This window comes from Orcinus orca, chromosome 13 (genome assembly GCF_937001465.1).
Source record: "Orcinus orca chromosome 13, mOrcOrc1.1, whole genome shotgun sequence".
NCBI lineage: Eukaryota > Metazoa > Chordata > Mammalia > Artiodactyla > Delphinidae > Orcinus > Orcinus orca.
The window spans coordinates 26,057,845-26,075,308 of NC_064571.1; the positions used below are offsets into that span (position 1 = coordinate 26,057,845).

The window sequence follows — 17,464 nt, forward strand, 5'->3', positions numbered from 1 at the left end:
TTCTGTGCATTAATTTTGTATCCTGCTACTTTACCAAATTCATTGATTAGCTCTAGTAGTTTTCTGGTAGCATCTTTAGGATTCTCTATGTATAGTATCATGTCTCCTGCAAACAATGACAGCTTTACTTCTTCTTTTCCCATTTGGATTCCTTTTATTTCTTTTTCTTCCCTGATTGCTGTGGCTAATACTTCCAAAACTATGTTGAATAAGAGTGGTGAGAGTGGGCAACCTTGTCTTGTTCCTGATCTTAGTGGAAATGGTTTCAGTTTTTCACCACTGAGGATGAGGTTGGCTGTGGGTTTGTCATATATGGCCTTTATTATGTTGAGGAAAGTTCCCTCTATGCCTACTTTCTGCAGGGTTTTTATCATGAATGGGTGTTGAATTTTGTCGAAAGCTTTCTCTGCATCTATTGAGATGATCATATGGTTTTTCTCCTTCAATTTGTTAATACGGTGTATCACGTAGATTGATTTGCATATATTGAAGAATCCTTGCATTCCCGGGATAAACCCCACTTGATCACGGTGTATGATCTTTTTAATGTGCTGTTGGATTCTGTTTGCTAGTATTTTGTTGAGGATTTTTGCATCTATGTTCATTAGTGATATTGGCCTGTAGTTTTCTTTCTTTGTGACATCCTTGTCTGGTTTTGGTATCAGGGTGATGGTGGCCTTGTAGAATGAGTTTGGGAGTGTTCCTCCCTCTGCTATATTTTGGAAGAGTTTGAGAAGGATAGGTGTTAGCTCTTCTCTAAATGTTTGATATAATTTGCCTGTGAAGCCATCTGGTCCTGGGTTTTTGTTTGTTGGAAGATTTTTAATCAGTTTTAATTTCAGTGCTTGTGATTGGTCTGTTCATATTTTCTATTTCTTCCTGGTTCAGTCTCAGCAGGTTGTGCATTTCTAAGAATTTGTCCATTTCTTCCAGGTTGTCCATTTTATTGGCATAGAGTTGCTTGTAGTAATCTCTCATGATCCTTTTGTATTTCTGCAGTGTCAGTTGTTACTTTTCCTTTTTCATTTCTAATTCTATTGATTTGAGTCTTCTCCCTTTTTTTCTTGATGAGTCTGGCTAATGGTTTATCAATTTTGTTTATCTTCTCAAAGAACCAGCTTTTAGTTTGATTGATCTTTGCTATCGTTTCCTTCATTTCTTTTTCATTTATTTCTCATCTGATCTTTATGATTCCTTTCCTTCTGCTAACTTTGGGGTTTTTTTGTTCTTCTTTCTCTAATTGCTTTAGGTGTAAGGTTAGGTTGTTTATTTGAGATGTTTCTTGTTTCTTAGGGTAGGATTGTATTGCTATAAACTTCCCTCTTAGAACTGCTTTTGCTGCATCCAATAGGTTTTGGGTCATTGTGTTTTCGTTGTTTTCTGTTTCTACGTATTTTTTAATTTCCTCTTCGATTTCTTCAGTGATCTCTTGGTTATTAAGTAGTGTATTGTTTAGCCCCCATGTGTTTTTTTTTTTTCGGTACGCGGGCCTCTCACTGTTGTGGCCTCTCCCGTTGCAGAGCACAGGCTCCAGATGTGCAGGCTCAGCAGCCATGGCTCACGGGCCCAACTGCTCCACGGCACGTGGGATCCTCCCGGACTGGGGCAAGAACCCGCGTCCCCTGCATCGCCAGGCAGACTCTCAACCACTGCGCCACCAGGGAAGCCCGTGTTTGTATTTTTTATAGATTTTTTCCTGTAATTGATGTCTATGATATTTAACATACGAGTTTTTATGAAGCCATTACAAAAACCTGCAGATCTCAATAGAAAAAAAAAAAAAAAAGCAAGAGGTTTGAATAGGCATTTCACTAAAGAATACTAATAAATGGCCAATAAACATTAAAAAGTTCAATTCACTGGTAATCAAAGAAATGTAAAATAAAATAACACACCATTCATTTTCTTGCCTCTCAAATCAGAAAGGATGAAAAAAAAATAACACCCAGTGTTGCTGAAAATATGAGAAAAATAGTACAACTTTTCTGAAGGAAAATTTTATAAAATATAACAAAAGTCTCAACAAAACATGTTGTTTTTCGACATCAAATTCCAGTTCTAGATTACCCTCAAAATTAGCTATTAAAAAGAAAAAAGATATAGCGACAAAAATATTCATCATTGTGACATTGTTTATAATAGGGAGAAATTAGAAAACTAAGTATTCAAAATAAAAGACTGAATAACTAAATGATAGTACACCATATTATGCAGTATACAGCAACCATTAAAGTGACATTACCTTGTAAAGGTAAAAGGAAGAAGACCTTGGATATCAAGTGACACGCAAGTGACAATCACAATTTTTGTTTTAAAAGAGGAAATGTATATATGTTCTATACATTTATATAAGTGTATATAAATATATACATTTTCTCCTTTGTAGATAGAAATCTAAAAGGACAAAAATGTTAACTGTTTTACCACTGGATAATGGGATTATGGGAGTAATAGTTATCTAAGTTTTGACAAAATTTAGTGGTTTAAACAAAAAACATTCATTAAATCCATTTCTGTTGGAAAGGAATTTGGGACACAGCTTAGCTGGGTGGTTCTGCCTCAAGGTTTTCCATGAGATTTCAGTCACGACATTGGCTGAGGCTACAGTCATCTGATGACCTGACTGGGGACTGAAGGATCTGCTTGCAAGACTCACTCACAAGGCTGCTGGCAGGAGGACTCAGCTCCTTGCTGCATGGGCCTCTTCACAGACAGGTATGCTGCATTATATGGCAGCTGGCAACACCAGAGCCAAATGATCAAAACAGAACAAAATGGAAGATACGATGTCTTTTATGACCTACCATAAAAAGTCACACACTGTTAAATTGCTACACTGTATTCATTAGAAGCAAGTCACTAAGTCCAGGTCACACTCAAGGGGAGAATTAAGGTCCACTTCTTGAAGGAAAGAGTATCAAACCATTTGTGGATATATTTTTTAAATCCCCAAAACAGGTGACCTGTGGCATACTCAGAAAAAGATAATTTATTTTCTAAATGGAAAAGTTACTTCACAAATACACACACACATGCACACATATACATATAGACATATGGAGACAGTTTAAAAAACAAATATCCTCAATAAGTATTTTATTTGTCTGCCAAAAAAGGTAACACAATCCTAAGTTGGAATAACACATAAATGGCACCCAGAACAAGTTCTATGATATTCTATACCATTTAGACTACATCCAGAATGTCCTGTTCAGCTCTGAGTACCACTCTTACTAAAATCTAGGTGGAAAACTAACAAACTGGAGCACATCTCCTAGACAAAGTTACTTCAGCATGAGAAATAGTCTGGAGGAAAACGGTATTTGGTTTCAAAGAGAGAAGACTTCAGCGGGAGAAAAAGCAGGCAAATCATTGCCTTAGAAATGTACGAAGGGTTGCCATATGGAAAAGTTACAAGACTTCACAGGCAGAATTTGAACCAATGAGTCAGAGTCACAGGTATGCAAAGTGGCTCATACAAGAACTTTCTAACAATAGGTTGTAAAAACAAGAATGATGCACTCAGTGAATGTTCCCAGGACTGCAGGAGTCTGTGGAGACTGAGGCATGGTGCTGCTACTCCCTCAGCTACCTCTAGTGTTCACGTTCAAATTGGTTCTTCCCTACTCACACTGATGTGGCTGGTGGTTTGGTGCTCTCCCAAAGCAACATACCTGACACTAGGGCTTAAGCCACGAGGCATACATGGAATGTACAGTGCTTGGGATAGCATTGTACATAGTATGCACTTTATATAAACGTTAGCTATTATTTCTGCATTGACTCAAAATGTGCCAAGATGCTCTCTAAGGTCCCTTTCAATTTCTAAGACTTCATCAATTAAGTTAAAATCATTATAATTAACTACTAATCCTTATGGTCAGTTTCAGTAATATACTTAAAGGTAGGAATGACAAAATTAATCTTCAAAGCCAGGATGGCTGGACATGCTTTGGGAAACCACAAAGAACAGAGACAGTCACTTATATAGACATGTAAAAACCAAGAAAATCAAAACTAAACATATTCAAACAAGTCATATCCTCTCTGGTGTACATGGTCGCTTTAGGCAATGAAGGTGCTGATATTTTAAAAAGGAGATTCCAACTGGACTACTTCACCTACTCAGAGCAAATTAGATTATTACAATTAGTTTATTCACCTATGCCTGCCAACTACCCACCACAACTGAAAACTTACGTTTTGGGTGCCAGCAGCCTGGACATTCTGCCATGTTGCTACAGGTTCTGTAGCTACGTGCCACTCTGGGTGAGTTTTCGTGAGTAACTTCACAAAGGTGGATTTTCCCACAGCTGCAATGCAAACAGCATGTATTGGGATGCATCTCAAATCAGGGTTGCAGGAGAAGGCTGCTATTAAACTCTGTCACAAATGCCCAACTCAAGGGAACAAGTACCAGTTTTTCCAATTTCAAAACTCAGCAGCCACATCACTGTCAGACTAACCAGTCACCATAATGAATGCAGGCAACAGGGAGGAAAAATACCCTTAAGATTTGATTTGTAATTTTAATGTCCCAACCTCTCAGAGGAAAAGAGTATTTAATAACAGTTAAAAATGGAATAGACTCTCAAAAGTAGATGAAATCAGCTACATGTGTTGTAAAGCTTGAATCGCACAGTCCTATTTATTCGGTGACAGTATAAAAATTACAAGTTTTTCAAGATAGAAAATGAAGACAATGACCCTCATTCATTCAACAAATCTAACCAATATTCAGGGAGTGCTATTATGTGCTCAGACTGTCCGGCACTGGAGGTACAATGGTAAACAAAACACAGGATGGATTTTGCCCTCACAGAGCTTGTACGAGAGACGGATACCAAATAAACACATGAGTAACTAATAACAAATTGTATTAAGTGCTAGGAAAGAAAAATGCAGGATGGCTCTAATGTAGCTCAGGAGATCAAGGAAGGTTCCTCTGAAAAATGTTACCTGAGGTGAGACCTGAAAGACAAGGACTGGTCAGGCCAAGAGTGGGGGAAAGGTTGGGAAAAGAGAAAAACGGCGTACAAGAAGACAGAAGAGGTATCTGTGGCCCTGAAGTGACAGTGTGGTCAAACGAGGGAGAAGAATGGCTCGAAATGAGTGTGGAGAGGCTGGTAGGCAGGCCAGGGCCAGGTCACATGGGGGGCCCTGTACCATGGTAAAAAGTTTGAATTCTATTCTAAGGGCAATGGGATATCAGTGATGATGGGTTTTAAGCAGGGAAATGACCATGTCATTTTTAAAAGACCAGCTCATTTTTAAAAGACCACTCCACCTGCTGTTGCACTGATGTAGAATTAGGCAGACCAGTTAGAAGATAACAGTAGCTTCAACCAAGGAGAGAGCAGAAGAGGTAGAAAGCAGTGATTGCTTTGAGAAATATTTTGGAGATGAAATTAACCTAGTACCACAACATTCAAGTTCTCTTTTCCCATTTACACCAACATCTAGCCCATACCTTCCTGAATTCCAGACTCACTATCTAAGAGCCCTCCAGACATTTCCACTTGGATGTCCTAGAAACAACTCAAAGTCAATATATTCCATAAATGAACTCATCATCTTCCCCACCAAACTGAGCTTTCTCCCATATCCCAACCGCAGGGTAAGACAGCACTATCCACTCAGTCAGGACTTCTTCCTTCTCTGCCAAACCTCAAGTGGCCACCAACTGCTTTTGAACCTGCCTTCTAAAATTTCCACATCTGTCCTTTTCTCTCTATTCCCACCTCCTGCTCAAGACCAGGCTTTCATTTCTTGCCTCTCCAACTCTGGCCTTGCCCTCTTCAATCCATCATTCATACTGCGGCCACACTGAACACAAAGTAACACTGCTTAAAATCCTCTGGCAGCTCCCTATTGCCTTCACAACAAAATTCAAACCCTTTAGCATGGCCTATAAAACACATCAAAATCTGGCCCCTGCATAGACCTCTCTGCCTCACTTCCCTTCAGGCATCCTGAGCTCCCAACGGACCAAACTCTTTGCAACTCTAATCATGCCATGCTGTCTGCTGCAAATGTGACTTTGCATATGCTTTCTCCTCACCTGGCCAACTCCTACTCAATCTTCAGATTCTGCTCAGATACACCTCCTGTGTGAAGGCTTTCAGGACCCTGATGCCTCTAAGTTGGATTAGCTCCTTTGTGCTTGGCCTGGCAATCTGGGTAAGACTCCATCACTGCCATTGTAATTCTGTTTCTCTAAGTAGAAGATGGGGTTCCTTCAGGGCAGGAACCAAAGCCCAGACTAATGACCCAGCTGAATGAATAAAACAAGTAATACATTATTAATTCCACTTCCCTACGAAACCCACATTTGTTGAAAATCAAAACATGAACCATAACAATGTGCTTGGAGCTCAATCTCCCCTATGAGAGGTGATCTTTCTCAAGTGAGTTCTACCCTTAGGAGGAACCCAAATGGAAGGAAGAGAAGGAAGGGGGAGGCACCCTTCCAGTCAATTCTATCAGCCACTCATAGTTACTGATCAGGAGCAAAGAGACATCTCAGCAGAAGAGCCCACACATCCAATATCTGACATTTATTACACACCACTCCAACTCTTCTCTGAACACACAGGGTAAAGAACAAACACATAAATCTGTACATCTGTACATCTTGTACAGTCACACTCATCTCTCAGTCCCACCTCCACCCATGTGTGCCTTTGCACATGTGCTCAGCCTCTGCTCCTCCCACACTTCAGTGAACAAATGCCTTCCCCTGCTCTGCTCAGCCTGTGTCTAAATCCCTTCCCCCACTAAGCATAAGGCCCACCTCTTCCGCAAAGTTCAGGACATCTCCAGCTCACACCAAATTCCTACCACATTGGGCAGCTGAATCAAACAAGCAATATTTATTAACTGCCTCTGATACATTTAGCATTTAATTGTTTTGATTGTTTCATGAGCCTCAATTTTGGTTTCCTAACAGGATCTGAATCTCTGAGGTTGGATCACAGGAATCCACATTTTTAAAGCATGCCCCAAGTGATCGTGAGGCAGACTTATACTGGAGATTGCTATCTAGAACAATCTGATCACAATCAACAGAGGTGGTTTTCCAAAACCACATCCCAGACTACTAAATAAAACCCTTTGGGCTTGTCATGGAGTGCCCAACAGAGTTGCAGGAAATACAAATTGGTTGAATTTGTTTATTATCAGATACCTACCTGTCCTGAATAGTCCCTACTTTAAAATATTTGGCACAGATAGTCAATATTTAGACTGCAGGTTGGTGATTAAGCCTAAAACATGGTCTCTGGCTATGGGCTGAAAAATTATTTTAATTAATATGAAAAGATGAAGGTAACTGATTTGTGAGATGGGTGGGGTTGAATGGTTGTTAGAATTACTTAAATTTTTTAAAAGTTAAAAACAACTACCCAAGGAACGATTGCAGATGGAAAGGAAGGGCGCTGAGGGTTAGGGCGTACCAACTTCACCTCTGAGATCAGAAGGGCAGTCAGTACTCTGAGAAACCGACTTATGCCATTTAAACACACAAAACCCGGAATGCCAATAAATGAGATGTAATGGGAAATATACAGTTCCAATTAGAAACAGTCACACCAGGGCAACACCCCCACCTTGCACACCATCCCCCATTTCAAAGCTTTTGGAAATCCAGTTTAGCAATAAGAAGCCAGAGTTTCAGCAAAGAACGACAGTAAATCGTGGTGGAAGGTCCTAGGAGCTTTGCCATCCATGATGCTGTAGGGCTCGGAGAGCCTGGGTAATTTTCCATAGGGCGGCATTTCTTAAAACTGCATTCCAAGGGAACTCAGCTGCGCCAGGCACCACCCACAGATATGGAATAATTATTTTAAAAAATAATTCAAAAGTATGTATTTATATTAAAACTAGACATAACTTTTTTAAAGCTATGATACCTGACTGTAATAGTTTTTTTCTTCCTTTTAAGAAGTTTTGTAAAACAGAAATATAGATCAATGGAACAGGATAGAAAGCCCAGAGATAAACCCATGCACATATGGTCACCTTATCTTTGATAAAGGAGGCAAGAATATACAGTGGAGAAAAGACAGCCTCTTCAATAAGTGGTGCTGGGAAAACTGGACAGATACATGTAAAAGTATGAGACTAGATCACTCCCTAACACCATACACAAAAATAAGCTCAAAATGGATTAAAGACCTAAATGTAAGGCCAGAAAGTATCAAACTCTTAGAGGAAAACATAGGCAGAACACTCTGTGACATAAATCACAGCAAGATTCTTTTTGGCCCACCTCCTAGAGAAATGGAAATAAAAACAAAAATAAACAAATGGGACCTAATGAAACTTCAAAGCTTTTGCACAGCAAAGGAAACCATAAACAAGACCAAAAGACAACCCTCAGAATGGGAGAAAATATTTGCAAATGAAGCAACTGACAAAGAATTAACCTCCAAAATTTATAAGCAGCTCATGCAGCTCAATAACAAAAAACCAAACAACCCAATCCAAAAATGGGCAGAAGACCTAAATAGACATTTCTGCAAAGAAGATATACAGACTGCCAACAAACACATGAAAGAATGCTCAACATCATTAATCATTAGAGAAATGCAAATCAAAACTACAATGAGATATCATCTCACACCAGTCAGAATGGCCATCATCAAAAAATCTAGAAACAATAAATGCTGGAGAGGGTGTGGAGAAAAGGGAACCCTCTTACACTGCTGGTGGGAATGTGAATTGGTTCAGCCACTATGGAGAACAGTATGGAGGTTCCTTAAAAAACTACAAATAGAACTACCATACGACCCAGCAATCCCACTACTGGGCATATACCCTGAGAAAACCATAATTCAAAAAGAGTCATGTACCAAAATGTTCATTGCAGCTCTATTTACAGTAGCCCGGAGATGGAAACAACCTAAGTGTCCATCATTGGATGAATGCATAAAGAAGATGTGGCACATATATACAATGGAATATTACTCAGCCATAAAAAGAAACGAAATTGAGTTATTTGTAGTGAGGTGGATGGACCAAGAGTCTGTCATACAGAGTGAAGTAAGTCAGAAAGAGAAAGACAAATACCATATGCTAACACATATATATGGAATCTAAGGAAAAAAAAAAAGGTCATGAAGAACCTAGGGGTAAGACGGGAATAAAGACACAGACCTACTAGAGCATGGACTTGAGGATATGGAGAGGGGGAAGGGTAAGCTGTGACAAACTGAGAGAGTGGCATGGACATATATACACTACCAAACGTAAAACAGATAGCTAGGGGGAAGCAGCCGCATAGCACAGGGAAATCAGCTCAGTGCTTTGTGACCACCTAGAGGGGTGGGATCGGGAGGGTGGGAGGGAGGGAGACGCAAGAGGGAAGAGATATGGGAACATATGTATATGTATAACTGATTCACTTCGTTATAAAGCAGAAACTAACACACCATTGTAAAGCAATTATACTCCAATAAAGATGTTAAAATAATTAAAAAGTAAAAAAATAAAATGTATATAAAAAAGAAGTTTTGTATTTTTTTTAAGACAAATGTTTTAAAGTATTCCCAGGGGTCTCATAAGAAAGGCGTTCTCTGCTTTTCCACTGCTACGCTGGCCTCCTCCTAATGAGCAGAACATCTGTATGCACCAAAGTCTCTCTTCTTCAGGCAGGGCCAAATGACAAATGCCTCCCTCTGTCTCTATGCTGAGCACTAGCCTCTTTTGATATCATTATCTCAGACTTATCACAATTAAGTTAGATCCCAGCTTAACTGTTCTCTTTCAATATACTTTTTAATATCATGAAATTTGGGAGGTATCAGATGTCATAAGCAGCATTAAATCTTTCTTTAGGGCCTTGGCTATCACTGTACTTTATTATGTGTGCCATGACTTGAGAAAGGGTGGGAGGTACTTTGTTAGAGTACATTATATCAACATGTTGATTTTTATTAGCACCAGGATCGTCATTCCACAGGCTGGATCAAAGAGTTCTGTTGTTAACATTCATCTCTTCCTAAATAATAGTTCTTTTCTCCTACAAATTTTTCTATAAACTACAATATCTGTTATAGCTACATTATACTAAAAGCTAGTAGTAAGATAATAGTATCTGATGTAACACTCAAAATGATGTATTATTTTAAATTTAATATAGTTGTAGTTCATGGCAGCCTCTTTAAATATACCATCATCTTCAGGCATTTTCTTCTGAACAAGATGTAAAACCCTGTACCAAAAAGCAAACAAAAGCAGTAAATATAAAGCTGCCTATCTTTAAACAAAAAAATTTCTTCCAAAGAAAATTTAAAGCCTTTATTTCAGGAACTACATTTGATGCTGCATTCATTCATTCAACCAACAGATGTTTACAGAGTAGCCACTAATGGTGGGTACTATAACTAAAATGATGAAGTGAGCTGAGGTGCTGCCCTCAAGGAACTTATATCAAGGCTAAGCACCCAGGATCAAACAGGCTCTGAGCCTAAAAGCATTCTGGGAAAAAAAAATCACTCAGCTGACTTAAAAGAAACTTGATATATTTCAGCCCTGATTACTTTTATCTTCTTTTCATGAGAAAAAAAAATTTGTTGTTAAAAAAAAAAGTTCCTCACAGCTTCCAGAGTACAACTCAAACTTCTGCGTTTAGCATGAGACCCTTGCTGATCTGGAATGCCCTCACCACCTCTGCCCACCAGCTGATTCATCCTTTCACTGTCACCTTCTCAGTGAGGTCTCCTTGAACTCTCTCCAGCTCCACTTTATCCTTGGGCAGAGTTAATTACTGCCTGCTCTGGTCTACAGAGGCATCACACTGTAATTATTTGTTGACTCACCACTCTCTCCCTCTAGACTGGGAGCTCACTTTCTGAAGACAGGGACTAACCTTATTTCCTTTGCATCCTGAGTATCCGGCCAGGTGCTAAGAATGGAGATGGATGGATGGAATGAGGTGAATCACAGAAACAGAGAATCCAACTTATTCCAAACACTGTATATTGGATACAATGTTTGGATTAAATAGGTCTTTTTTTTCCCTAGAATTCTTGCCCAAATGTTTATACTTAATAAGAGTAAAAGATGACATTAGTGATGTTAAATCACTAATTTTGAATGCTGGAGGATATGTTATTTAGGGAAGCTCTCCACTGCTTTACATACAAGTCTCTAGATGGCAAAAGTGAGGTTTCTTCTCTGTTGGGTCTTTGAAAATCAAAATGAAAAAAACAAAAAGAAAAACAAAATAAAACAAAGTGAGACTAGTCTGAGTTGACTCACTGACAGTATTTCCTGCGGCGATCCTTTCTTCAATTTAGGTCTGTAATCATAAAATAACTGGCTTTGGAAGGCGATAATACACTTTAGTGATGAACACACTTAATAGATAGGCTAGGTATTTTATTTTTCAGATTTTAAGGGATTCTAGGTTCCAAGCTTTTGACTCTTAATCACACATGGCATATGGCTCATAACACAGGCTAGATGCCCTTACTTGCTACTTCACTGATCCATTTTCCTTACATGCTGCCATCTGCATCCACAGGATCAGATTAAGATGTAGAGCAGCAGGACTACAAGAAAAGCATATCTAACTCTATGATAAACATATCTAACTTCAGCTGGGACAGGGGTTCACCTTCCCCTGTTCAGGTTTCCTGAATGGATACTCTCATTTGGGGGGATGCCACCTGTGGTTAGAGAACAAGATAACTATTTGATCTGATAGTAAAAGCAGTTTACCGTATTTCCTCTGTGGACACCAATGACTAACTTCCACATGGATATCACAGCACAGGATTCAAATATCTGGTAAACACTGAATGAGTACAATGGGCCAGGTGTGGGTTAGGTGCTGGTGACACAAAGATGAACAAGACACTATGTGGCTAACCCAGGGAAGGTACTGAAGGTGCAGACAATCTCAACAGAACTCAAGTGCTTGCAGCAGTTGAGGGTACAAAATGTTATGTGAGCACACAGAGGAGGAGGTGCCCCATTCTGTCCAGGGAGAGTTATCACAGTGTGTGGGGTGATGGAGAATAATAGGAGACAAAACTAGGAAGAGCCAGATTAAGGTCCCCCAGTCCACTTCTCATCAGTCACACTTTCTTTAGGCAACTGCATTCACTTCCAAGGCTGCAACAACTACCCCCACAAGTCAACAACTTCCATAGCTGAGATCTCAGCTCCAATCTGTCTCTTCACTGCAGGCACGTACCCTAATCTACCTCAGAACATCTATCTCTGTTTGTCTCAGAGGCACCTCCTCCAAGCATCACTCTTACCTCCCCAGACTTCCTCTTCCTTTATTCCCATCCCCTGTCCAAATTAAACCTCCTTATCCCTCACCTCCAAGTGGCCACCAAGTCCTGTCAATCCCACTTCCAAACTCTTTCTCAAACCGTCATGTCTTCTCTGTTCCGCCATTCTCTCTGTTCAGGCCTACATCTTCCCTCCCTCCAACGACTACAATAGCCACAAAACCTAGTCTGTCTACTCCAAACTCTATTCCTATTCATACATTCAACAAATTGGATGCAAGGTACGATGGGTACTATAGCAAACGAGACATACAAAGTGCCTGCTTTATGAAGCTTTCTTTTTATTTATTCATTCTAGCCAATTCCCTTTTGAAAATCAATGTGGCCATGGCACATACTGGCCTTAAGTCTTCAGTATCCTCCCACAGCCTACACGAGAAACTCCTAGCTGTTCAACGTCTGGCATATCCTACCCTTCCAAACTCTTGTTCTGCTATCCTCTCACAGGCCCTTTAAACTTCAGGCACAAGCCTGATATTAAAACTGCATGTTTCTTCAGGCTCTGCGTTGGCAAGTGTTACTTCCTGTGCCTGGAACACTCTTTCCTCTAGGGTAGGAATTCCTACCCCAGAGATTCTGAGTTTCCATGTCCAAACATAGCACTCATCACACAGCACAGAAATTATGTTTAGAAGTCTGCTCCTCCCACTTAGTTGTGAGTTCCTTAAAGGACTGCATGAGAACGCAAGAAGGATGCATAGAAATCTGGAAAGGTGGAGAAGAAAAGGTCAGGAAAATTGGGAGAGGCAGCTCAAACCTCACCTGATGGTCTGTCCAAACCACTTACTTTGTGAAATACTCTGTACCTCTCTGGGCTCTGAGGACAGAGCTTCCTTTAGGGGCATGTTTCCCAAAGTACGGGACAGAACATCTTTAAATAACACCATGAGGCAGGCAGCCCTTCTCATTCCTTTCAATGTTTCTGATTTGGCTGGAGAAAAACACACAGCTGTGGTGACTGGTCTCACTTTAAATTCAAGACCACTAAGTCCAAATGGGTCCTTAATGCCGCCCAGCAATTCTATATTTCTTCTGCTCACTCACCAGACTAGTTGTTTTTTTTTTTTTGCGGTACACGGGCCTCTCACTGTTGTGGCCTCTCCCGTTGCGGAGCACAGGCTCTGGACGTGCAGGCTCAGTGGCCATGGCTCACAGGCCCAGCCGCTCCGCGGCATGTGGGATCCCCCCGGACCGGGGCATGAACCCATGTCCCCTGCATCAGCAGGCGGACTCTCAACCACTGCGCCACCAGGGAAGCCCTCACCAGACTATTTCATGTCTTTCCTCTCTCCTCACACTCACTCTTGGCTGATCTTTCTTCTTATTTCACCGAGAAAACAGACACAACCAGAACACCTTCACCAAGTTCCTGCCACTCCTGCTAGAGTCAGTAATCATTTATGTTGCCATTCATCCCGTTATTAGGGATAAACTGTGCTCCTAGGTAAAGCCAACCTCTCTCCACTTGGGCAAGAAATTCCATTCCTTCTTGCTTACTAAAATCACTCTGGAAAGTCTATCCTCTCTCCTGTTTCACCAATCTTTTCCCTCTCTACCAGCTTATAAATATCATCTAATTCCTCTTACAAAAAGAAAAAAAAAACGAAAAAAACCACCTTTTCAACCCTCTTCCCATTTCAGCTACCACCCCACGTCTCCCCTTTCTAGGAAAACTTGCAAATAGTTGTCTTAACCCACTGTCTCCAATGCCTCACCTCCCATTCTTCTGGAACTTATGCAATCAGACTTTCACCCCCCCCCAACTCCTATAAATTGCTCAAGTTCACCAAAGAGCTCCATTACTTAAACAGCATTACACAGTCAATTATTCCTTCCCTGAACACCTTCGCTTGGTTTCCAGCATATCATTCTCTTGGCTTTCCTATTTCAGTGGTCATTCCTTCTCAGTCTCTTTTGCTGGTTCCTTCCTATTGCTTCAATCTCTCTAATATTTGCGTGCCCAGGACGTGGTCCTTTTCATCAACACACACAGGCTCCTGGCTTTAAATACCACCTACATGTATAACTCCAGTCCAGGGAGACTCTCAACTCTGGACTCATATATCCAACTGACTATTCAACAATCCTACTTACATATCTAGTAAGCATATAAAAACCTAACATGCCTAAAACCAAAAACTTGACCCTCTTCCCCCAGGCTGTTCTTCCCACACTTCTCCATCTAAGAAAACTGGAACTCTTGTCTTTCAAGTTGCTCAGGCCAAAATGATTAGAGTTATCACTGACCCCTCTTTATCTTATACTCCACATCCTCCTGTTACCAAATCCAGTGTACCCTACCTTAAATGAAAGTAGAATCTAATCACTCCTCACCACCTCCACTGTTACCATCCTGGTCCAACACATCATAACTCATCATTGCAACAACTTCCTGACACCTTCTATTTTCAACATATCAGCCAGAGTGATCTTTTTATAATCTAAGTCATATCATGTCACTTGACTGCTCAAACCTTCCAACAGTTTCCCATCTCAACCAGAGTAAAAATCCATAATGGACTATACAGTCTATACAATCTAGCCACCTCTTACCAACTGACCTCATCTCCCCCCACCTTCCCCCTTGCACACTCCACTCCAGCCACAACGACTTTCCGCCTGTTCCCTGAACACGCTTCCCACCTCAGGGCCTTTGCACTTGGTCTTCCCTTTGCCTGGAAGATTCTTCTCCCCATTATCCACATGGTTCACTCCTTCACCTTCTTCAGGTTTTTGCTCAAATGTCACTTTCTCAGTGAGGCCTGTCTTGATCATTCAATTTAAAACTGCAACTTCCCTCAATCCCTCATCCCTGAATTTTCTCCATCACACTCATTATCTAACATACTGTTTACTTTGCTTACTTTATATTGTTTATAGTCTGTCTCTCTCTACTAGGGTTCCCTGAGAGCAGAGACTTTTATTTGTTCTGTTCACTGCTGCATCCTCAGTGCCAGGAACAGTGCTGGAATATGGAAGTTGTTCAAAGGGCTATATGTTTAATTTGTAAACTGAGAAATTCTCAGTTTGCTGCTAGAATGTCTTCAATACTTAACACTTGCTAATCCCTTTTTAGGGCTCAGCACTTTAGCAGGTAAAAGCCTCAAGTAAGAATTTAGTAACATTAGAAACATTTAGTAACACTGAAATGTTTTTATTTTATTTTAAAATTATTTTTATTTAAGGTACTGGACTTCTATTCTCTCTTATAACAGTTATTTTTAATTTAACACACGTTTTTAAGTTTAAAAAGTGAGCTGCTTCTAAGAAAAATGCTAAGAAATTATAGTGGGAACAGCAAAGAGACATGGCAAAAATAGTGAAAGTGGTATCTGAATGACTGGAGTTTAGGAACTCTCTTAGGGTAGGGTTGCCAGATAAAATAAGGACACCCACTTAAATTTGAATTTTAGGTTTTTTGTTTTAGTGTATGTTCCAAATATTGCATAGGACACACACTAAAATATTATTCGTTATCGGAACTGCTATTTTAAATGGGCATCCTCTTTTTCTCCCCTAAATCTGGCAACCTTACCTTAGGAGAACAAAGAAATTGCACCCTGCTCCTTGTCGCTTCCATTTTTCTCTACCAAAACAAGCTAGCTCTTGTCCTATCTACGGACTGCGTGGCTTTTATGCCTCAATAAACCTGTCCCTGTGGGAGAGTACTGAGGCCTGACGTCTGAAAAATCCAACTGGCAAAGGCCCACAGCGCACCTTGAGAGGGGAAAGGTTTGGCAGCTCAGAACAAGCAGTCCGGCCGCATCTGCTCGAGAGGGAGGGGGTTCCAGGCCCCCTTTCCCAACCTCTCAGGCACCTGCTCTGCGGAGGCCGAGGCTTGGCAGCTACTTTCCGGCCCTTACCAATGTTGCCTTCGATGGAGAGCCTTCTGGGCCCGCGCCCCGCGTGTAGACCCCTGGAGGGGGGCACACCCTCGAGTGGGCGCTTAGCCATGGACTTGGAGGATGCTCGCAGCAGCCTTAGATAGAGCCGGCCGGCGATCATCCCACCGATGATTCACGAAGCGATCACTTCCGCCGAGAGCACTTCCTCCCACGGTGTTCACGCGCTCCGGCGCGCCGCTGACGTCAGGGGAGAAGTGGGTGGGTTGAGTTGGCTTGAGGGGAGGGGCCAAAGGGACTACTCTGTTCTCGCGATGTTTGTAATAAAGAGTTGCAAAAAGGAAGACTCCTAATGTGGGGTTACGGGAGAGTTTAATGACAATTGGAGTTGGTACTGTGAGGTTCGCCCCCTCCGTTTCTGCCCACTGGACAAACTACGTTTAAAACGACACATAAGTCAAGAATTCCATCACCTTTGCATTTTTGTATCGCTTTAGAATAAATTTCATAACTAAAGACAAATAAAAATAATGGTAATTTTAAACGAGTTTTTTTCCCCGAGTGTTTGTTGTCTGGCTCTTATTCTAACATGGGGAAAAAAATTGGACAGTTTTAAGTAGGAAAATGATGCAATCTGATGATTTACACAAATTAACTTTTTCCCATTCCCTGTAACTTGCACCACAATGCTGGCATCTTATTGAATAAATTAACAAATTAGTTTGTCAATTACACCCCCACCTCTTATTTTGCCTCTTGAATAAAGTTCACTCAATCTATTTGCATAGTAGCCAAAAATTCCGTAAGAATAAAGAGGGTGGAGGCTTAGGGACTATGTGTGGAACTCATTTAAACCAGATAGATTGGGTTCTGTGGGGTTGAACCATGGCGGGGTGAAGAGGGGGGCGGGGCGGCTGGTGGGGATTCAGAATAGGGTTTGTAAAAGCTTGAGAAGAGCAAGGGTAGAGAGAGATTTGCTGGTGTATAGAACTGGAGTCTAGCTGTTGGTGGAGAATTGTGTTCTGCAGAGGGACAGGGACAATTCTGAGCTGCTGCCAGACTGGCTTTTTCCTGCCACACTCCATGGTCATAATGACTTCAGAACTAAGGATTTATGAAATATAGTCAGAGGGTGCGTCCACCTTCCCCGCTTGACTTCCACAAGAGTCAAACCAGGAGTTAACAGGCAATCCGGCATTCGGGCAGCACTCTTAGACATGGGAGTTTTTAGGAAACCAATCTGATTGCCAGAAGGTTTGGGGAGGGGCTGGTGGCTGGGACTGTTGTAGGAAAAAATGGGGCACAAGAGGATGGTCA

General features: G+C 41.0%; 1 protein-coding gene across 5 annotated transcripts in view; it reads right to left on the minus strand.

The window, feature by feature from the left end:
• DGUOK (deoxyguanosine kinase) overlaps positions 1-16,373 on the minus strand; it is a 35,874-nt gene extending 19,501 nt beyond the window's left edge. For 2 of the 5 annotated variants that reach the window (XR_004475347.2, XR_004475348.2), the window contains exons 1-2: positions 16,169-16,373; positions 4,201-4,313 (exon numbers count right to left, since the gene is read on the minus strand). Coding sequence is in view for 3 of the 5 variants with exons in the window: in XM_033400525.2 (XP_033256416.1) it covers positions 4,201-4,313; positions 16,169-16,310 (255 nt within the window). In the remaining 2 variants the exon portion in view is untranslated. The remainder of the gene's footprint in view (positions 1-4,200; positions 4,314-16,168) is intronic. The other 3 variants (XM_033400525.2, XM_033400523.2, XM_004277085.4) reach the window with 2 other exon arrangements.
• Positions 16,374-17,464: the final 1,091 nt, after the last annotated feature.